This window comes from Elephas maximus, chromosome 6 (assembly GCF_024166365.1).
Source record: "Elephas maximus indicus isolate mEleMax1 chromosome 6, mEleMax1 primary haplotype, whole genome shotgun sequence".
In the NCBI taxonomy this organism is placed as follows: Eukaryota; Metazoa; Chordata; class Mammalia; order Proboscidea; family Elephantidae; genus Elephas; species Elephas maximus.
This window is the reverse complement of record NC_064824.1, coordinates 39,700,806-39,724,515: the sequence shown is the minus strand read 5'-3', so window position 1 is coordinate 39,724,515 and position 23,710 is coordinate 39,700,806. Positions and strand designations below refer to the sequence as shown.

Genomic DNA, 23,710 nt, shown 5'->3' with positions numbered 1-23,710 from the left:
GTTCCACAGTCGGCCCCTGGCCTTGTTCTGACTGATGATATTGAGCTTTTCTACCGTCTTTTTCCACAGATGTAGTCAATTTGATTTCTGTGTGTTTCACCTGGTGAGGTCCATGTGTATAGTCGCCATTTATGTTGGTGAAAGAATGTATTTGCAGTGAAGAAGTCGTTGGTCTTGCAAATTCTATCATTCGATCTCCGGCATTGTTTCTATCACCAAGGCCATATTTTCCAACTACTGATCCTTCTTCTTTGTTTCCAACTTTCACATTCCAATCGCCAGTAATGCATCTTCCTTCAGTGCACGTTCGATCAATTTCAGACTGCAGCAGCTGATAAAAATCTTCTATTTCTTCATCTTTGGCCCTAGTGGTTGGTGCATAAATTTGAATAATAGTTGTATCAACTGGTCTTCCTATTGAAATACTCTCAGGCCCAACTCTGCCCTGAAGGTAAAAGTGATTAATTGAAAGATTTTTGGCAGATCGCTGCTCACCACCAGGGCACCTGTTGTGTCAAGTTAACTCCAGCTCATAACGACCCTATAGGATAGAGTAGAACTGCCCCTTAGAGTTTCCAAGGAGTGCCTGATGGATCTGAACTGCCGACCTTTTGGCTAGCAACCATAACACTTAACCACTAGGGTTTCCAATAAATAGCCATTGATAAATTCTCTCACGTGTTTTTTAAAAATCTTCAAGACCAATATTGGCAAATGACTCTGGTTATCATTAAGTGAGCTCTGTTGTCTTGAAGGAAAAGTTGATGTATCTGGAAGATATTGAAGTTGGAGGCTGTACTTGGTTCATCTCGTATCATTCCCTGAACTTCTTTCATGTTTCAGCTCCATTGTTATGTTATGCTGTGATCATGCTAATGTAAATAAATCATTCCTTTGGTATTGTGACTTGCTTAGTGTGTTTCTTGAAAATAAATAGGAGTAAAAAGAATAAACAGTCTGATTTGGTCCACCGTTATCATCTGGTAGGATGCAAGCAAAGACGCCAGCAAAACCTGAGGTCCAGACAGCCCTGGGATGGGCACATCAGGTTTGATAAAAGACAACCAGCTTCCTAGAGATTCCATTCCCAAGGAAAGCTTGGAAGTCTGGGGAAGAGTAATCTCTAGACTATGTCTCTATATACTTTTTTAAAATTTTAGCCAACCCCCTGCAACTATTTCATAAGTTAAAGATATGTGAAAAAACACCAACACAAAAAAGAAGAAAATGCTGAAGAATGGCTCCTTTTTTGATGAAGTCATAATGGTTATATAAAGTTTAGCCTTTGACCCCATCACACTTGAAATAGATATTGATTTAAAATTCATATATTTGCTGTCATTCTTCTCAATCCCTCCACCCCTATTTTTTTAAACATCTAAACAAAGTGATCTCATTGTTTTCCATTGGACTTTTTTTTTTATACATTGGCTGGGATGATTGAGATTCAGGAATGTGGGAAAATGGATTCCCAAACCACGTCCCTCCCCTTTCATTCTGAACTGTAATTTTTGGCTTGGCTTGAATCACAGTCATCACATTTCAGCCCGAATCTCTCTGTAAAGTGATCTTTCTTAAACATTTCTCTCACTCATCAAGGGATCAGAAACAAAGCCGTTCTAGCCTTTCAGCAAAACACTTACAAGCAGCTTTTACAGAGAAGTTGCAAGAGCTAAATTTCCTCTAAAATTGTTCGAAAAGCGAACATTTTCAGTGCCTCACTGTCCTTTTTGTGAATCTTGTCATCTGTATGCCATGAGCTCCAGCAGCTATTTTAATCTGTTTTTGTTTGCAATCCATTTGGTGTCCACCCAAGGAAATGCAGGTGATTCTAATTAACTTACTGCTGAAGATGCTGGAAAAAAAAAATCTCAATTGTGTTGTAGAGAATTATACACTTAAAACCTTTCTTCTATTATTTATAACCTATTATTAATGAAAACTATTATATGAATATATTTACCACCTAATTCATTGCTGTTCACTTCTTAAATCAACAAGGCTTACGGCACAGGAAAAAGCCACACACATACACAAATATACAGACACAATACAGACCCCGAGAATGCTTGCCAACTTTTATTTAACAAGAGTAGCAACTTAAAAATAACATTATTTTTACTTTGTGCAACATAGTTTAATATCTGAAATAACCCTGTTCCAATAAAAACCTATTGAAATACTCTCAGGCCCAACTCTGCCCTGAAGGTAAAAGTGATTAATTGAAAGATTTTGGCAGATCTCTGCTCACCACCAGGGCAGTTTAATTTAGAACACATTCAACCATTTCTCAGTGTCTCTGTGTTGGTGGAGCATAACTTTTGATCTTCTTTGGGGAGGTGCTTCTAATTCAGACCCTTTTGGCTTGGCACTTCCTGGAGAGTTTTGATAGCTTGCCTCTGCTAAGCATTCAGGTGAGAGATTGCCCTTTCCTGGCTGCTGCCTCCAAAGGCAAGCAGAATTCCAGACGCAAAGGCAAAATGTTCTATAAACCTGTTTGAACATATCTACCATCAGCAAAGTCCTATTTAGATTACAGACAAGATGGTTCTTTTCGACTTTTCTGTGCTCTCCCAGATTCTGAGAAATCCTGGTGTCATCAGGATCCTTCCTAGTCTAATAAGAAGAAGCTCCTGAACCTGACAGCGGGAGAAGCTGCAAAGTTTCAGCATAAATAAGATTACTGTTTCCTTTTTGAAACTACAGGAAACATTACCACATAGGTAATGTTAATACTTCTGCTAAACGGAAAGATGTGACTAGTGCATAACCCTACCTGTTTGGAAGATGAACCTGTGTTGAACATCGAGGCTAAATGGAACGACAAAATAAATTCCAATCTATTTTGGATGGGAAGCTCTTTAGTTGGTGAACTCCAACTCTCCATTCAATTTAATACATATTTATTAAGCACTTACTAGGAAACCCTGGTGGTGTAGTGGTTAAGGGCTACAGCTGCTAACCAAAAGGTCGGCAGTTCGTATCCACCAGCTACTTCTTGGAAACTTTATGGGGCCATTCTACTCTACCTATAAGGTCGCTATGAGTCAGAATTGACTCGATGGCAATGGGTATGTAGTGAGGAGCCCTGGTGGCATAATGGTTAAGAGCTTCGCTGCTAACCAAAGGTCTGCAGTTCAAACCCACTGGCCACTCCTTGGGGCAGTTTGCTCCTATGGGGCAGTTCTACTCTGACCTGCAGGGTTGCTATGAGTTGGAATCGGCTCAACAGCAATTCACAACAACAGGTAGCAAATTTATGCTAAGTGTTGGAGGTACAGTAATGAACAAAGTATACTCAAGTCTAGATGTTATGGAGCCATGGTCAAACGGAGGATGGTTTGAAAATTATACCACACTAGCTGGCATTCTAAAAATATCCTTTATAGAAAATTCTTTATTTTTGAAATTGTTATTGTACAAGGATAAATTGTGTCTAGCATTGTTCTGAAATATTAACAGTGAATCCTACACACAGATTCATGCATTAGCAGCAATGGCAGCTGCAATCTAATATTTTCCAATATGCATCACATCTGAGCACTACACTCAGGCTGCTATATGTGCTCAGTAACAGGCTTTAGATGAAAATATCATTATGATATACTCAGTTTCACATTATATCCTGAAATAGTCAAGCAATATATGATACACATGCATGCATATAGATAAGAATACCAAACCTGCTGCCATCAAGTCGATTCCAACTCATAGACACCCTACAGCATGAGTAGAACTGCCCCATAGAGTTTCCAAGGAGTAGCTGGTGGATTTGAACTGCTGACTTTTGGGTTAGCAGCCTAACTGTTAACACCACTGTGTCCCCAGGTCTCCATACATATATATATATACACACACACACATATATAAGAATATAGGATATTATATATAATATACACTGAAATATTAACAATGGTTATCTTTGTGAGGCAACATTATAAAAATGACTTATTTTATGTACTTTCCAACTTTTAAAAATTCATGGATGTATGTATCTAGGTATATGTGCGGGTGTGTATACACATGTATATTACTCTTTTGAACAAACAATAATAATATTTACTACCAAAGTTTTATGCCATTGATTACACTACTTTGTTACCATATATACTTATGTGTTTATAGACCCACTTCAGAAATATTTGAAGTGTGTCATAAATCTACTCTGTGTCCTTGAATGCCCTATTTGGTATCTAAATTTAGCTGAAAGATGCTTTAAAACCCATGACAAGAGATAAAAAATCTTCCCGGACACACAGTAGAAATCTCAAAATTTAAGTATTTTACGAACTATCACATTACTGGGCAAATCACACCCAGATTTGGAGATATAAGTATCAACTCTCTGGCACAGGATGAAAAGACATGATAGTTTTTCCTCATTAGAAGCTCTAACCTTCCTTGGGCAATTTATACCTTTGATATTCTCAAACTTGGGAATCATACAAAAATAAAAGTATAGATAAAGGCCAAGGACTAACATCGAGGTTGGCTTTTTTAATTCCGGTCATCACACAATAGGTAGAAATACTGGGCAAAGCTTTCTTTTAGGAGGTAAGCAGAGATTTGGTCAGATACGTGATAGGCTACATGCTACCCCACACAACAGGGTAAGTCAGTCACCCTAAAGAGGTTAAGCTAAGAAACACACCTTCTCAGTTTCATTCTTGGCTACTTGAGGCCTGTTAACCATCTAGCGAAGCATCTACCACTTCCTTCTGACCTGTTATCTTGGCAAGAAAGTATGTAAGGCTAAGATGCATTACCTATGTCGATGATGATTTATACAATATTTATTGAGTGTCTATCCCATGTATATGATTTTCTAAGCGATGAAAACCAGGTTACAATACATTTTACATTTCCCTTTGTACAAAATTTAAATAAAGAATATCTTAACTTCCTAGATTTCCTCCAAGGGCTGGCAGAATTTGAGTTTTGAGAATAATACTAGAAAATCCATAATCACTACAGCTGATTCTTGAAGTGCTATAGAAGATATAAATGAGGAACTATTAATTTGAAGGCCTGGGTTTTATGATACTGGTCCTCAAGATAAATCTTACATTAATTATAGAAGACTATTTTTTATATTTATAGGGACTATTATCTGATATAGTGCTGGAAGATGGACCCTCTAGTTTGGAAGGCACTGAAAATACACAGCGGCTGCAACAATGAACTCAAAAATACCAACAATCGCGAAGATGGCACAGGGCCAAGCAGCATTATGTTCTTCGTATATTCGGTCACCATGAGTCAGAGCCAACTCGACAGCAACTAACAACAACAACAACAACGTATTTATGGTATATTTTCAGAAGTTTTGGGAAGATAATTCTTTCTGAAAATATTTCTTTCACACAGGCTTGCTTACATATAAAATTCTGCAATTAGAATTGTATTCCTTTGTTTTGAAATTCCAGGAAGTGATTTCACATCAAACCTCACTAATTATGTACACTTTTGTGTAGATTAATTTATTAGACCCTAACTTGAGAGCAGACTTTACTTAAAAGGAGGGCAAATACAATCAGAGTTCACTTGGGTAGGAAGAGATGGAGGAGAAGGGGTCAGATATAATACAGAATGGGAGAGGAATGGAAATAGGCTGTGGGTCCACTACATTGGTTTCAAACCAATCCGAAAGGGTGGCTTCATTAACCGAATGCTCACCCCATCTATATTACCTGCTATTTTCAGATACAACAAGATATAAGGAAATGTAGTGTTCTTCCTGCATTGAAAGATTTAGAGGAGGCGGGTACCTTTTATCAGTTTGATCACACACAATGTATTCATAAACATGATATATTCTTATTATAATATTCTACTGTATGTGTAAAAACAGTGTAAAAATGATTTTTCTTCAAGTACAACTTAAGCAATAACTCTTCTTTTACTTGAATATAATGCTCTAAACTGAGGTTCAAAAGCTGAGCTTTTATAAATCCATATAAAACTTCCCTCTGCAGACTGAAACATCATGGAGCGACACATTGCTCTCCCTTGGAATCATGAGATCTCTGAAAACCAGACCTACCTCCTCTCTGTCTGGGTAAGAAATGCAGAGGCCATTCTGGTGACATCTCCCACCAGGTCACTGTCCTGTACCTGCACTACGTGTGGAGTATGTGTGGAGCTGCCTGATATGGATCACTCACTCCACTGCACACCTTTCATCTCTCTAGTGGCCTTAAGCTTCCCCGGGTCACTCAGCCTAAGGCTCATCAGCCTCAGCTGGAGACATACTACCCTGAGATACAGAAGACTCACAGGGTTCTAGATTCTCAACTTGTTTAAAACAAACCTTAGTAGAGGCTATTATACCCAGAAACAAATGCACATCTCCTATCAATCTGGTGGTTCAAATATAAAAGAAAAGAATGACTTCATTCAGCTCACGTTTAGCACAGAATGTGTTACAAGCCAAACATCTAGAGAGGAGGAGGGTGCTAAGCTTGGGGGCAGAGCATGCTGTCAGATGTGACAGGATAGCTCCATTTTCCCTTATCAAAACAAAACAGGACAAAAGTCTCTTCCTTGGTGCTTGAAAATACTATAATAGGAGCCAGAGCCATTTATTGTTAAATTATTGATACCTTTTGCTACAACTCTACTCAAGGTAATGCTCAAAGGAGTTACAAGTGTGTCTGAACATCAAGCTAAGGTAGAAATGATAGTCCTGAGGAAGGTTTGCCAAAGGAGGGTATTAGAGATCAGACGGAGGACTCGACAGAACATGATGGAGTAACAGAAGATACAGAAAAAGAAGGAAGTAGCCAAATCGGTACTTGAAATACGTCATGATCTACCCTGGAATTGTCCTTGTTCAGACTGGATGTTTAGGTGCTTTGAGAAATATCATCAACAGGTGCACAATTATCTTCTCATGGATTCAGGGTTTCATGCCGCTTCTAACTTTAACCCTCTCACTTGCCAACATTAGTTATACTGCCTTGTTATAAAAGGGAGCTAACAATTTACACGTTGACTATGTTAAACGAATGAAAAACATCCTCTCGCCCCACCGCCTGAGTCTCTGGGTGGTGTAAATGTTTAATGTGCTCAGCTGCTAACCAAAAGTCTGGAGGTTCAAGTCTACCCAGAGGTGCCTTGGAAGAAAGTGATTTAATTTTGAAAAATTAGCCACTGAAAACCCTATGGAGCACAATTCTACTCTGACACACATGGGGCTGCCATGAGTTGGAATCAACCTGACAGGAACTGATACTGGTAAAGTGCCTCCTATCCAACAGGGCAAAGACAGTTGATTCAGGACTGAATATTTGAGTATAAAAGTCTGTTTCCATGTTTGTATACCATGCCACATGTGTTAGTAGACAAGAGGAGACTTCAAACACCTTCAAAAGGTCATGAATCTTTTTCTGCATAATCTCCAATAGTTTCAGTTAAACAAAAGCACTGTAAACTTTCTTTTTTTGGTGGGGGGGGGGGTGTAATAGGGATTTGTGAGAGCTAATTAAAAAATATGGAATTTTAAGAATTCTTTTAGCTCTTCTCTTCTACACAAAACATTACCCAGCTGATTTATCCACGGGATTTAAACACAATATCCTTTTACATATTAAATGGCTCTATATTTTAATATAAACTTGGTGGAAAATTTGTCTAAATTGTATTCTTTTTTGACCTGCAATCTTTGTTCCAGAATCCCTGGCTATTGCTTTTTGCACACAATGCTCTATCTACTTGTTGGCTCTTGAGAAAACTACAGCCTATCTCTAAACCGGTTTCAGTCAAAAAGCGTTAATTTCTAGCAGTAATTCAGTTTTTACTCTAGCCACTTTCACCTTTTGTATCTTTCCCACTAGTTTACTAAGTCAGAAAAGGTGTTTTATGTGCTCTTATCCACAAAAAGCCAGTAAAAAGAAGCCTTTCTGGTGGGAAAAGAATGTGAATGGAAAACATGGACATACATATATCAGACCAAGGATTAAAAGATGAACATTATATGTGAGGACACATTATAAGAAGGTTTCGCAATATTCGTTTTTCCAAGTCAGTGCTCCAAGCCAGTCTTGGATTATGTGCGAAAAGAAAGAACTCTATACTCTAACAGGTGCTGGCAGGAAACTCCCATTAAAGCTGATGAAAGTTATGCCCGTAAATTCTTGGCATATGAGAAAATTCTCTTATAAGAATGCATTAATGCATCCGGTTTTTCTCACTAGAAAAACTATGTGAGGCCGTGACTACTTAACAATATTCGCAGTCACTATTTGTTAACACCACCCCTTAGTGATGACATCTTTGGTGACCTTGTGCTATATGTAAAATACGTATCAGTCTTCATATCACAACTGTGAACATGCATTGTCTTTTGTACATAACAGTAGAGATAATTTAACCATCTGTCTGTCCTGGTCAAACTATAAACTTGAACTTTTTTTTTTTTTCCAGTGGGGTCAATAAGTTTATACCAATCCATCTACATTCTGATGAATTCATTGAAACCTGGGCAAATATTTATAAGATTTTGCTGAAGTTAGGAATGCCGTCTATGGGATATCAGGTAGTAATTAACGTAGGCTTTGAATGTATTCTTTTTTTTTTGAATGTATAGTACTGACATATACTGAAAAGCACTAGCATTATATCTGGCATACAGTGGGTACTCAGTAAATGTTATCTTTGTTATACAAATCACCCTCATATCTGTATGGACACACCTTCAAAGATCAATGCTGTAATCCATTGAACATAAACCCTCCTACCTTAAAAGAGAACAAGTAAGGCCTCTTTCTCTGATCAAGCTCAAGTTTTTAGCTTATCAATTCTAGAGGTTAAAATATTCTTTTATTAAAATTTGATAAAACTGGAAAAAAATAACAACAAAAAAATTGCCTTACCTTATTCTATAAATCTACTATTTATGAGGAACTTGATTTTAACATTTGTCAAGTTAAGGGCTGAGATAAAAATTTAGACTGTAGTAAATATTAAAAAAAGTCCACTGAAAATGATTTACAGTCTACATGTATGGAGACATATGCATTCATATCTGCGTTTGTAGCTACACTATGGATTAAATATTAATAGCTTACATTTATATTTGTATTTATTGTTTTAAATATGCTTTCTAAATATTAATAAATATATCTTTAGTAAAAATTCCTCAGTTAGAGTAATATAGCTACCTGCCAGGACAGAGAACACACACACACACTCACACACACACGCACATGCACACATCAGCAGCAACCCAGGCAAGCTGCCAAAGTGTGGTTGCTGTGAAAAAGGTTTAGCTTTAGGGCAATAGCAAACTAGCTCACCACCCCTCTGCAATTGTCCACTCCTCACCACATGGTTCTTCTCTGTATCCTTAACTTCCCCTCCTACAGTGAGGCAACATTTCTTCGGACTGTTTTATTGCCAATACATTTTTACTTTGTATGATGAAATGAAACAAGGGACTAGTTTCATTAGAAGGAGAGGTAAACAGAGCATTAATTAAATTTGCTGATGATACTAAATTGGGAGGAACTGTGGACATCTGTGAAGACAAAAGAATCATACAAATGGACTTAAGGAGTTTAGAAATACGAGCAGGAAATAATAAAATGAGATTCAGCCTTAAATAAGGCAAGCTAATACATTTGGGAAAAGATAATCAGAAACATAGCTATTCAGTGGATGGTAGATGTTTGAAAAGTGGTGATGGTGAAAGAGACCTGGGGGTGATAATGGGAAAAATTATACACAACCTCATAGGGAAGTAGGCACAATGCCTGGAGGTTTATATAAAAGAACATAATTTTTTGAACCAGAAAGATAGTCATTCTATTCTTATGACACTGGTAAGTCTCAAAAGCATCAAAGTTTGGCTTTAGTTAGTTGAATCTCTCAGGTTTATGACAAAAATTTAACACTATTTGTTAAGATAAGATAATGGTTTCTCCCTGTTAAGGATAAGGACATGGATTTTGCCTTAAACCTGTATTGAATATAAGAGTCATTGCTATAATTATGTCCTATCCTACTAGAGACTATTAGAATATGTAAACTATAGATAGATATCATGCCACACACTTCAAAATATTTTACTTTCCCTTTTAAGGTCGATTCCCCACCTTCTGTATAATATGACTTCATATTATGTCTAAAGAGACATTTAAGCACTCTCTGTGCAGCAGACCAATGCATCTTCAGTGTACAGAATTTGATTCTCTAAAGAGGGATCCATGGATGAATAGATGAACAGAAATATTGGATAATTTCATATTTATCCATTAGTCATCCATCATGAATTAAGCTCTTAGTATATGCCAGGTCTGGTGTACTAAGCACTGAGAAGATAGTGATGAACCAGACACAGTCTCTAGGCCCCAGGACCACACATTCTACCTGGAGAAACAGATAAAGAAACCAACAATTATAATATCATGCAACAAGGGTTGTATTAGGAAAAGCTGCCATTGGAAGAATGTAGAAAGAGGGTGTGATAGTTTTCAAGAAAACGATAAGGTGTGATTGTGGATATGAGTCAAAGATTTCTTGGAGAAAGTGGCTCTTGTGCTATGCACAAAAGGGTAAGCGTGATTTTCGCAGGTGGACGAGTGGAGAGAGGATCTTCTAGGGTGAGGAAACAGCATACTGAAGGAATATTGGTCTTTGTAAAACTTCATGTAGTTGGTATTCCTGGAACATAGGAAGTATTTATGAGGAGATGAAGCTGGACAATAGACAGGGGTCATATATTTAATTACCTTTTTACAGGGGTAATTAGCATTAGTTTTATTTTCTTTTGGTGGCAAAGAGGAATCATTGGAGGGTTCTAAGAGGGGAAGGAGACGATTCTATGTATGTATAAGAGGTATAATTTACAGGATTGAGGAGGATTGACTGGGCAGAAAGGAGAACAAAGGCAGGAATATCAATTAGGGAGTTTATTTTAAAAGAAATTATTGGATCCAATCAATGCCATACCCCCCCCAAAAAAAAACCAAACCCGCTGCTGTCGAGTCTATTCTGACTCATAGCGACCCTATAGGACAGCGCAGAACTGCCCCATATGGTTTCCAAGGAGTGCCTGGGGGATTCCAACTGTCGACCTTTTGGTTAGCAGCTGTAGCTCTTAACCACTATGCCACCAGGATTTCCAATCAAGGCCATATGAGATTAAAAGGAAGGACCAAATTAAAGTGATATTAAGAAAGCAGAGATCATGAGACTTGGTGAAGGAGGTTGTGTATAACGAGAGAGAAGAACCTTAAGATGTCCAGTGATTTTCCTTTTTAGGACACTGGGGAAAATAATTTGCAATGCTATTGACTGAGTTAAGGAATAAATGAGGAGGAGCAGGTTTTATTGGGTAAGGTGACAAGTTCAGTATGAAAATGTTAAGTTTGAGATCCTAGAATGAACTTCAGGAAGGGTTGTTCCTAGATCACAGGTCTGAGCAGAAGAAACAGTATAAGGAGTCTTTGGCGTATGGGAGCTTTGAAGTCATTGAAGAAATCATTAAAACTTTAGGTGTAATTGAGATCATACTCGGAGAATAAGTAACATGAAATGTTAGAGTCAATAATTAAATCCAGAGGAAATGCATGTTTCTTATATCAAACACATTTACTCTAACACAGTATTGTGCAATTTCAAATACATGGCCAAAATATCTACCTTCAAGACAAAAGGGAAAGAAAGCTTCCTGCAGTGATTACAATACCATCTGTTAGGTATTCCACTGCTCTGCATGGAGACTAAAGAGTTAAGTTCGCCAAAAATACAAATGATAACAAGAAGAGCATTGTTTTTAAACAAGAATGATAATAGTCCTATTTTAATGACACTGATATATTCAGAGTTGTTACAGAGCTTTTGATAGCATCAGCAGAGTTTGAATTTTTTCCACTAGGAAGTAAATTTGGAGAAAATGAAATCAATATCCAATAGCAAAATCATGTCAGAATTTAGGGTATTGGTATCCTGTCTTCATTAGCTTCAACTTGATAGGTCTGTGTAATTGGTCATATTTTTTTCTTTTTTCAAATACTTTGACAGACCCTTTCAACTAAAAAAAAAAAACTACCCTCAAAATAGAAATTTCCTGAGATTTTCATGGAAAATGAACACTGAATCAAGGAGGTGAGATGTTTGCGGGGAAGCAGGCTAACAGAACAGCACCAGCATAGTTTTCCAACTCTGAATTAAAGGAAAAGATGGGATGCTCAACTTTCTGTGTGCTTATGGGAACTGAGCCTATGCCTGACCATTCTCAGGCACGTCACTTATAAGTCATAGTTACCATTCAATTACTTGATTAAAAACAGCAGGCTACTGGTGTTGAAACGATGCCTAATGGGATATGAGTTTCTATGATGAAAATGAGTACAGAATGGATATTTTAGTAGCTTCTGGATGGTGAACTTAAATGGAGTATCCAAATATTGATGAGATTAAAATCTTTAAGAAAACATAATTTCAATTATTTAGCATAGCTGAGTACTGACAGAAGAAGAATGGTACCTTATAGACTAATATATTACCATCAGAAATGGAGCTGGATTCATCCCCTACGTATATAAAAAAAGCAGATTTTCAGACTACGTTACTCTCTACACGTCATGCCTTCAACCAACTGGTGGTCACTGATCTTTTCAGTTTCACCCATATGGAGGTGCAGCTGTAGTTTGCTGCATTCGATAAAGATTTAAGCAATGTCGAACATAACTTACTCGTTATCCATCGTTTATTGAGAATTCATTATGTTCCAGGCACTGTGTGAGGAGCTAAATCAGTCCATGGTCTCTACATGAAGAAGCACACAATGTATTGAAGGTAATGTTTTCAATATTTTTCTTCCATAAGCTGTGCTTTCATCCTAAATCTTAGGGCATTCTTATTTCCTTAAAAAGAACATGTTGTTACATATTGGGTCTATGGTCCACTTTAACCTCAACAACTCTCAGCAATATCATTTCAGAGATATTTTGGTTCTGCTCATTTAATTTTTCTTCTCAAAGTGTCCTGCCCTTGGTTTTTCTTTTTTTTTTTTCCTGGACTGAACATAGAAATGACTTGAAAAGTACAAAATTAGGCAAAACGGGATAAAACTAGCAAGGAAAAGATTATTTTGAACCCAAGGAAAACATTTCTAACTCCACAGTGCGTTAGACTATAAGATAACCTTCCAAAGAATTTAGTGGAAGCTCCAAGATACGAATCTTTCAAGGAGATGGGTAAGTTACTCCAAAATATCCTATTTAGGAAAATACGTCGTGTTCAGTTATATAAAACAATGTAACTGTTTCCCTGGAATCTGAATATCTCTTCTACTACATATATGTTTATTAATGATTATTGTTGAAGTTGGACACACTTTACTTGAAAGTGTGAAAATTCCTTGGAAGAGGCATTTTTCTCTAGACATTTTAAAAAGGAACATTATTCATCAGGAAACCCATATTTTGGTCTCGTTTATAATTTCTTGAATTAATTTAAGACTTCTGAGTTATCATAAATGTTTAAACTCTAAGGAAATACCTATACAAATATAATGTATAGATTTTGTTCCACCAATAAACAGTGGATTATTTCACACAACAGAGTGACACTGTTATGAAAGTCCTGATGGCTTTTATTTAATTGATTGGTTCGTATTATGCAACAAGAATCGAGTAACTTCTATTTAAAAATGACAAATCCATTTTGAATCCTAATGCAAAAAAAAAAAATACGAAAACCACTGATTGCCTTTTTTCATTTGCCCTTGTTTTTTTAAATCTGAAAGCTTTCCAAATGCATGTGATTTTCTTTTCTTTTTTTTTTTTCAAATTTTGTAAACATTTGCTTCCAGCCTAAAACATCCTGCCAACTTTCAGCCAAGATTATTTTTATGGTTGAACCATTAAGTTCTGAATATAGGGATTTATAATGGAAAAACTCCCAGATGCCAAACTCTCATCATATAAATGACACCACTATAGGATATTTTGAAGTCTTGCATCTTGATACGTTGAGGTGTTGTACTGTTTAATCCTCCGTCCACAAAAAGAAGCTAATTTCCTAGGGTATTCATTTTGGCTCTGTTTCCTTCCAACTGACTCCAAGGGAAAAGTATGTTAAGAACCTAAACTTCAGAGCTGGGGTGGGGGTGGAGGTTGGAAATTACACTCAGGCTTTATCTGGGAAGAGACATTATTTATTCTTAGGCATTCTGGACTCCAAAGTGTGGGAATATCCTCTGACTGATTTGAACGGAGCCACATTGCTGTATTTGTTAGATAGCCTTTCTGGTTATTGAACTATACATTCCCAAATTCACTGCTGTTATGTTAAAGCTATCTTTTTGATAATAAGACTGTAGTGCCTTGCTAGATGTAGATAAACACCATTAAATCTCACTAATAAGTACAGTGAATGGATTAATAACCAGGTCCATACGCATAATTTGCGAACATTCAATGTATGTATGCTGTTCATGGCACAATTTAAATTACAAAAATTTCGAGGGCAAGAGTAATTCTCTGAAGCAGGGAAGCAGGTTATCAGGTAACTACAGCAGAGATGGCAACTGGTGCAATAGTCTGTCTTCTCTTCATTACAGACCTCACAAGCGTGCCCTTTTAGCCACATTTTGTTTTCGTAACTGCAAAACGCAGCTTTTTTTTCTCCCCTCTCTCCACCTTGTCATCTCTGATTTCTTTGACTTGTCTTTTCCCAGTTTCTCTTTTATACTCTTGCTGGCTATTTCCTGTTTACTCTTTTTTGATTTTGTCTTTCCCTCTAGCTCTGAATGTGGCTTTCTCGCAGACACAGAGGCCCCAGCATGAATACCCCAAAGAGCCAATTCCAGTTTGGAACTTGTACAACACGACTGCTGTCAGGAAGGTGGCTGTCGTTGGAGTGGCATTAAAACAAAACAAAATGAAACAAAACACAAAACATCAAAACACTGAACCAGTTCTGATTTAAACTCAGAAATAAAAACGAAGGACTATTCGCTGCAAACTTTCATGGAGCTTCTTTGAGGAGAAGCATCTCCGTTGTAAATGCACGGGGTTGCGGGGGAGGGGGGGTGCCTAATTTTAGGCTTGAAAAGCAAGCCCTTAAAAAAAAAAAAAAACCCGCATAGGTCAATACCCTCAGAAACATTTTTGTTCGGTTCACAAATATTCTCTGGGGAAAAGAAAAAGTGCTTATCTTGAACTCTTGATTTTTTTGAGCATGTAATTTTTATCAGCTTGTTTTGTTTTTGTTAATTTTTTTTTTTTTTTCACTCACTGCTTATAAAACTAGCAAGCAGAAGTCTCTCTGGAACAAGATAGAATCGTAAAAGTTTTCAAGAATCTCGTCACAAGCTAAACAGTACAAATTGCACATTCTTCATGGAAGTATCAGACTTTAGTGCGTGCCTGGATCCAGCTACAATAGATTACCCCAAAGTGGGAAAGAATGAACAGTACAAAATTAGCAGAACTGGGAGCAGAGCTTGTCTACTGGAGGCAACATGATCTGTACTTTAGGGGCCTGGACTCTGAGGCAGTGGGAAATGACTATGTAAAGTTTTATTATTGTAAAGGAGCACCTGGTAGGATAGGAAGAAAAGGACTGGTACATTGGATCCAGTATTAGAACAATTATATTAACAAGTTTAATGCTTGGTATGTCTGAGCATAACGGCCGCAATAGAATCATGCCTGTTATTTATATAATAAACACAGAGCTTATCTAATACGCAAATGAAACATGCATATGGTAAACACACATACATTTAGGTATATTACACGTTCTGAGGTCTTATGAGTTAGATAAGTACATTCCTGAGGAGCTGTCTAATCATATCACCTTGCGATATTAACATCTTAACAAATATACCCAAAGAAATTTCACACAATTAGATAGATTGTTTACAATATCAGCGGCTTGTTAATGTGACATTCTCTCAAACCCCATCAAACAGCAGAGGAATTACCAAAAAAGAAACGGTTAAGGTATAATAATAATTTTAGCCCCTCTTTTCCCAAGTTGCTATAATCTACCCAAAGATAACTAATTGTTCAAAGTAAACATTCCACTTAGACCACAAAAGGAATCTATTACACAAACATATAATTCACAGTCATTTTTAGTGGGTTGTAAACAGTTTGGAATGAGCATAAAATGGGACAAAAATCAAAGTGAGCATTTTGAAATGAAAAAGTGTTTGCTACAAAAGGTCAGTCCCTTTGCTTGGCAAACTATGTAGAAAAGCCTGGGAAAATGCTGATCACACAAGCAGTGAGGGAATTTTAAAGCCAACAGCCTCCTTGTTTCTTTAAACAGACATCGGAACCTATAACTGGATCCTGTCAAACAAACGACAGCAAAAAAAATATAACAGCTGCTAAGAAGTCAAGTTGAGAGATAAAGTTTTCAAGGCTAAGGACCTTCTCAGAAGCAGACTAAAGGTCTTTCTTAAATCTTTAAGCAAGGTTATAGACCCCAGGGTAGCTTTTAGGCACTAAGTCAAATATGTAACTTTGTGTATCACTCTTGTCACAGAATTTTGCATTCCAGAAGAAAAAAAAAAAAAAAGAAAAGAGAGAGAACAAACTTCTTGTTGATTAGCATCTGCTGAACCATTCTGCAAAGTAGCTTACACCTGGAATCATCAAACTGGGAAGACGTGGTATCATTTTAATGTTGCTAAATAGTTTTGGGGCCTATTAACCAGATCTGGGAATCACGAAGGAAGAATGAGTTGTCAAACCATATTCCAAAGGGTGAATGCCAATCCAGACAAAGTTAAATGGTTTTTTTTGAAAACCAGTTCTATTTTCTTATAAACAAAAATATACTGAATGCATAAAAATATGTTTAGGATGGAAATATGCTCAGCCATTTAGTTTACTTCATTATTACATAAAGGACGTCTCCAGCAATGCATGTTTGGTATTGTTGGATAGAAAAAAGGACTGGTTTATGATTTAAAGTATGTCTTTTTGGGTATCTCACACAAAACTTCTTATGCTTCACTGGCACGATATGTGAAGAAAATAACCTGGGACATAAGGCAGAATTAAGCTTTTCCTGGTCTTATCAAGGGGCTAAAACCAGACAAGTACGTGCTATTATTCAGGGTTTATTTATGCTATTTTTAGGTAGCAAACTTCCCCGTACATTTTTATTTTTGTAGCAGTTATTCTCTCTCATAGTGTCTGTTCTTTCCCTTCATCGTGCTTATCAGAGTTTGCACTAACATGCTCATGTGTGTGTCTGTTTGTTTAATGTAAATCTCCTCTATGTTCTCAGTTGATAGCATAGTGATTGGCACATAGTAGATACTTGATAACTACTTGTTGCTTGAATCCAACAGACACTCAGGCTCTGTCCCTTCATTCAACAAATATTTATTGAGCGCTTACCCTGTGTCACACTGTGAAAGGCTTCTTTCCAAAGGATGGACCTTCACACATGGTAGTCAGTCAGTTACATGCTTTGCATAAAAAGAACTACGGAAGGAAGTCCTAATAATTATTGTGTCAGTTTAGACAATATATTTTGTTTAATTCACTTCTCCTAGTCCCTTGTCTCTAAGAGGTACAAGTGGTCCTATTTTTAAGTAGGCAATTTCTTTTTTTTTCATTGTACTTTGGTTGAAGGTTACAGAACAAACTAGTTCCTCGTTGAACAGTTAGTACACATATCACTTTGTGACATAGGTTAACAACTCCATGACATGTCAACACTCTCCCTTCTCAACCTTAGCTTTCCTATTACCAGCTTTCCTGTTCCCGCCTGCCTTCTAGTCCTTGCCCCTGGGCTGGTATACCCCTTTAGCTTCATTTTATTTTATGGGCCTGTCCAGTCTTTGGCTGAAGGGTGAACCTCAGGAGTGACTTCATTACTGAGCTGAAGGGGTGTCCAGGGGCCATACTCTCAGGGTTTCCCCAGTCTCTATCAGGCCAGCAAATCTGGTCTTTCTTTTTGAGTTAGAATTTTGTTCTACATTGTTCTCCAGTTCTGTCCAGGGCTCTCTGTTGTGATCCCTGTCAGAGTAGTCAGTGGTGGTAGCTGGGCACCATCTAGTTGTACTAGACTCAGTCTGATGAAGGCTGTGGTAGATGGTCTATTAGTCCTTTGGACTAATCTTTGCCTTGTATCTTTAGTTTTCTTCATTCTTCCTTGGTCCCAAAGGGGTGAGACCAGTGGAATATCCTAGATGGCTGCTCACAGGCTTTTAAGACCCCAGAAGTAAGTAAGCAATTACTATATGCACTTTAGATCATCATGAACTACACAAGGTTTCTATAAAGCAGTGAAAAATTGGCTTCTCACTGCTTTTATCTATATCCACTAGCATGTCACCATGCCTTGGTTTGCATAGTCATTCCCCATCCTCAAAATAAAAGGTCATATGATCTCATGTTTTTGCTCATCTTACTTAAAAAAAAAAAAAAAAAGAATACAGAGGAATTGATGCGTTCAAATTGTGGCTTCTGGCAAAGAATATTGGATATACTGTAGGGACACCCAGAAGAACAAACAAATCAGTCCTAGAAGAAATACAACCAGAATGCTCCTTAGAAGCTAGGATGGCAAGACTTTGGCTTACTTACTTTGGACATGTCATCAGGAAAGGCCAACACTAACAAAGGATATCAAGTTTGCTTAAGCAGAGGGTCAAAGAAAACAAGAGAAGCCCTCAATGAGACGGACTGACCAATAGCCACAAAAACGCACTCAAATATGCCAGTGATCATGAAGATGGTATAGGACTGAGCAGTGTTTCATTCTGTTATACATAATGTTGCCATGAGTTGGCGTCAACTGAGTGGCACCTAACAACAACCACTACCAAAGATATGTATTGAGCATTAGCTGAAAAATGACTCAATATTTTTGCAGAAATCACTTTGGAGAAGAAACATAAATTCAATTTTTAAATTCCCAATTAAAACGTTTCAAATGCCTGGTCTGCAACTGTAAAGGCAAGGCAACAGAGAATGAACCACTTGGAAGAGCTCTGAAGAATAACATGCTCCGTTATAGTTTACCTTCCAAGTTTTCCACATATTTTCTAGGCTAAGCAGACAATGTTAGAAACCACGGAAAAGACTTTAATCTAGTTATAATAGTTCGTGAGGAAGAGAATAAAAGGAACCAAATCAGATAAGGAAACATATTAAACAAGTTATTTGCTAAATTGGTTTACATTCGGCTCACCGATAGATTTTCTTCTAGCCATGTCCAGAGGATGCAAAATTTAAAATGTAAGTAATACCATCTCACCAGGGATGAATAAAGACAGTTTATCTTGTACCATGTACTGGGTAGGATTTCCCTGGGGACACTACAGAAGCAAGACCAATTTGTTGTGTCAAGGGCAAGCAGGTAAGATTAACTAACCCACCAACCAACCAATCAACCAATTAACTAACCAACCAATTCACTAACTAAATGGTGCGATCTGCTTCCTAATAATATTATATTTTAAATCAAGAATGTAAGAAACATTTAAAAAAATATATAGCTATAGTGTGCGGATGATTGTTTTTTAAGGTGGAGAAAAATAATGTCAAAGAAACAATCTTTTTGGTAATAATGTGCCACTGTAGTTAAGTACTGAGTCCATCTCCCTAAGATGGTAGGAATAAACACACAGTTTTCATTAAATGTGCTTTTCCCAAAACAGGTCCATAAAGTATTTCCCGTGACTCTGTAGTTGAGTGTCTTGGCTGGAAGAGGATCTGGCCATTAGAAGGAGGGCTTCAGATATGCTGAGTCCTAGCCGTGCTGAGAGACTTGGCACCTTTATATGCTACTTCCTAATACCAACCCCAGCATAAAATGTCATCGGAAGCCTGCATAAACATTGGACTTAGACTCACATAAATTATTTCTGTCCTGAGGTGCTTTATGCCAGAATTTAGTAAAAACAACACTTTGAGTAAACAGAATTGGCATATAAATGTAAGAATATTAATCTAAGAAAATGATCATAGAAAAATAGAATCAGAAGTATACACTTGTAAATCTTGCAATGATGTGCGAGGTTTATCTTGCACCTCTGAGTTTTTATTGAAAATTTCCATAGAGCTCCTTTAAGCTGACATTGCCGAAGTGCTTTTGAATTATCAGTCCCTTTGTAGAATTGTAAAGTCTTCCATTTTCATTAAATGCTTAGGAATTATTTTAATAAACATATGTGTGCATAGTGCCTGTTTAGTGCTGGATCTACACATTCATTTTAAGAGTAAACACTGGGACAATGAAATATAATGCCAGATATGATTGCGCCTGTCAGCAAAAACATTGTCGTATTTTATTAAAACTTACAAGCCAAGTGCCATGAACAAAAGATACAGTTGCTATTTATAGACAATTTCTATTCTATGATATTATAGTATCTGCACACTGCATTGCTGTGTCTAGCAGAGTTTTCCAGTTTGCCTAGAGTGTGTACCATAATATAGAGGTATAGAGCACTTCTTCATACATGCACACATCTTATTAAGTACGGCGTCCCCAAAAGTCCTATCTGGATTTTCGGTCTAATATAAGTGTTTTCCCACCATCAGTCCTGGGTATTTATGAGTGAAGGGAGATTTCCTGGGAATGAGGATAATTTAGCTATCAGCAATAGTAACATTATAACATTCTCAGTGATCCATTTTGGCTTAAAGTGCTTATTAAATAATATTTATTCCTAAAATATGTACTTATAAAATTAAGTGAGATTGCAACATGCAATAAAAACACATTTTTCTCTAAACTCCAACTGACTTCCTTCCTCACAGACACTTCTCCTCGTGTTCATTCTGCATTTACTGTTTCTGATGTGTTGATATTCTTTCTCCCAAAGCCACTCTCTTTATCCACTTGCTCTACCCACTCTTCCTCTTCTTGTTATTCTCTCATTCGCTACTGATAGGGGAATAATAGGATCCCAAGGCTGTCCTTACAATATAATTAAAGTATGAATTTCCAGGAGTTGGAAATTGCAGGCCATTTTTATTATGCTTCTATAATAAAGCCAGGTAACACTCTGAGAATTAAAATGGCTTTTTCCCAGCAGATAACTTGGTAAAGGTTTTTTTTTTTCCCCTTAGTTCTATTGTTTTAAGAGACTGGGGGTTGGAAATAGGAATCGGCTCACCAATTCTTTTTCTGAAAATACCTCTATCTTTTACATGATATATATCCCCCTAGATCCTGGGAATATGTTGTAAAGTTGTAACAGATGGTGATGAAGCTTCACATTTTTATATATATTTTTTAAGATTCTGCATCTAGTGTATGTATCTTCTAGAGAAAATGACCTTGAATGAATGAAGTCATAGTTTGAAGGAAAAACGCCCCACAGATAGACTGGTGTAGAAATGATGAGTCAATTGGGTTTTGTTTTGTTCTCTTCAGTAAGCTGAAATGATTTCAGATGAAAAACAGAACGTTGAAACAGAGGGATCAAAGGTCATCTTAACACTGGAGGTGTGCGTGTTAATTTTTCCAGGAAAACCAGTTAGCTGTGCTCTGTCCTGAACACAAACATGTGTAAGATGGAATATCACTGTTTGCACATAGGAACACGATTTGCTTCACGTGGGTAATGTTGGGGGCTTACCAAAAAATGTCCTGGCACATCTACCAGCATGAATGTTCAGAGGATTCTAATAGGATGAGTGCTGATATTTTATGAATGTTTTATCACTGGCTTGAAAACAAGAAGTTTGCAACAGAATCAACAGCGTGTCAAAGAGACAAACGATTAAAAAAAAAAAAAAAAGAACACCAGTGAGAATTTTTAATGTCCCTATTGTAAAAACAAAACTGAAGTTAATACGAAACTTGATCCTCTTAACCGATTAACAAAAGTCAAGTTTTAATTGCACGGCTTCCCAGACAAATCAAGTGGCACTGTTACCTTGCGCACTGGTTGTTGGGAGAGTGCGGTAATGGAGGAAACTGCTACATATTCAGCTACTCACCTCTTTTTTCTACAGCTTCAATGCATTGCTTTACAAACCACGGGACTGTGGAATTTTCACGTTCACACACTGTGTGCAGATGGGAGCCAAAAATTTGATCTGCAAAAGAAACAAGGATGAGCTTCATTAAAATCTAAGCCTGCGCTGTTCTTTAACGTGATTGTTTCTGTGTCCACTGCATGCTGAAATCTTCATCTTGCATAGGAATTGATTTTTTGCTTTAATTCCAAAGTGTCTATTGCAGACATACAAAGACCATAACTCCATCCTTTATGGAACAGGACCCTGGCCCCAGAGCAGGAAAACGAACACTCTGCCATCGATTAGGTGGGGATGACTGAGTAAGTTATAGTCTCTCTGGGCCTTTACTTAGTTATCTAGATAATAATGCCAAGGAATTGAGAAAATTCCCACAAAATAATTCGTCTTCATGTCTGGTACCTTGGGGGTTTCAGAAGAAGTCTACCAATGCTCATCAAAATTATAGTTTTATCAGGATATTTGGCACATTCATTCTAGGCTCAGTGTTATCTGAAGAGGCAAGTTCCAAGAGACTTATTTTGAAGTCAGTTACTTAACATTTCTCCTGCCTTGAATGCCCTTCATCTTCACTAATGTAAGTATCATCTTTCTTTTAAGGCTCAGTTCAGATCACCTTTTCTCCACAAAAAATCTTTCCTTCCTCTCTCAGCTTTGTGTCTCTTGTAACAGAGGTTCTTTGGAATCCCAGTTCCTCAGGATGTTAATAGACGATGCAGGGAAAAGGATCCTGCGATCAAAAAGATTTGGTAACACTAGGCTAAACCAAGTTAAACAGGTTTTTTTTATGTGTATTTATTTTTAGAGTCTGTAATATGCCAATAAGTATTGTGAATCTCTGTGAGGGGATGGACGATGCCCTATGTCTTAAACTTATTTGAGCAAGATCCTTTTATTTCAAAGAACATCTCTCTAGGCTAATGCTTCCCAGAACACATTCTTTGAAATCCTAGCCTAGCCCTCTCATTTAGAACTTGATTTATGCTACCTTGCATTGCATATTTACATTTATAATACATGAAATATATTCTTTCAAAGCAGATTCTGAGGTCCTGAATCATCTATATTTCCTTATAGTCACCAATCCTTAGCTCAGACTCTAGCCTGTATTATTTACCCATAAATATTTGTTACTGACCAAGAAACAAATATTTAGTGGATCCACAGTCTTCCCATCTTGCTCAGAATGAAATCAAAGTCCCTATTATGACTTTTCTTCTCTCTCATTATGACTTACCAGGCAGTCCATGATCCACCAGTTAATGCATTTTATTTCCTTCCTCTGTCCCCCTCACTATCTCGATGGCAGCCTCACTGTCCACTTACTTTGCCATTTCTCATTCATGCCAAACACAGTCCTGCCTCAGGGACTTTGCACCTATTGTTTCCTCTGTGTAGAACTCTATTACTGTAGATCTCTGATCAAATGTTGCCTTCTTATTGTAGTCTTTACTACCCGTCTTTTGAAAAATGGCAACACTGCCAAGAGGCATTCTCCATTCCACTCCCTTTGCTTTTCTTTTTTTATAGTACTTATTTCCACCTCACACATTAGACTGTTGTGCTTGCTGGTTAGTTGTTTCCCTTGCTTAGAATGCAAACCCTAGAAGAGTAAGGGCTATGCCTTTTTTTTTTTTTTTTTAATTACTGGATCCTCAGTACCTCAACATGCTTAGCACACACTACATGTTCAATAAATATTTGTTGAATGATTGATTTGCAAGATATTGTCTTCACCA

At 37.2% G+C, this 23,710-nt stretch overlaps 1 protein-coding gene across 1 annotated transcript in view; it reads right to left on the bottom strand.

The window, feature by feature from the left end:
* ARHGAP15 (Rho GTPase activating protein 15) overlaps positions 1 to 23,710 on the bottom strand; it is a 710,489-nt gene that overhangs the window by 236,521 nt on the left and 450,258 nt on the right. The window contains exon 10 of the mRNA XM_049887125.1: positions 21,933 to 22,031. Coding sequence (XP_049743082.1) covers positions 21,933 to 22,031 — 99 coding nt within the window. The remainder of the gene's footprint in view (positions 1 to 21,932; positions 22,032 to 23,710) is intronic.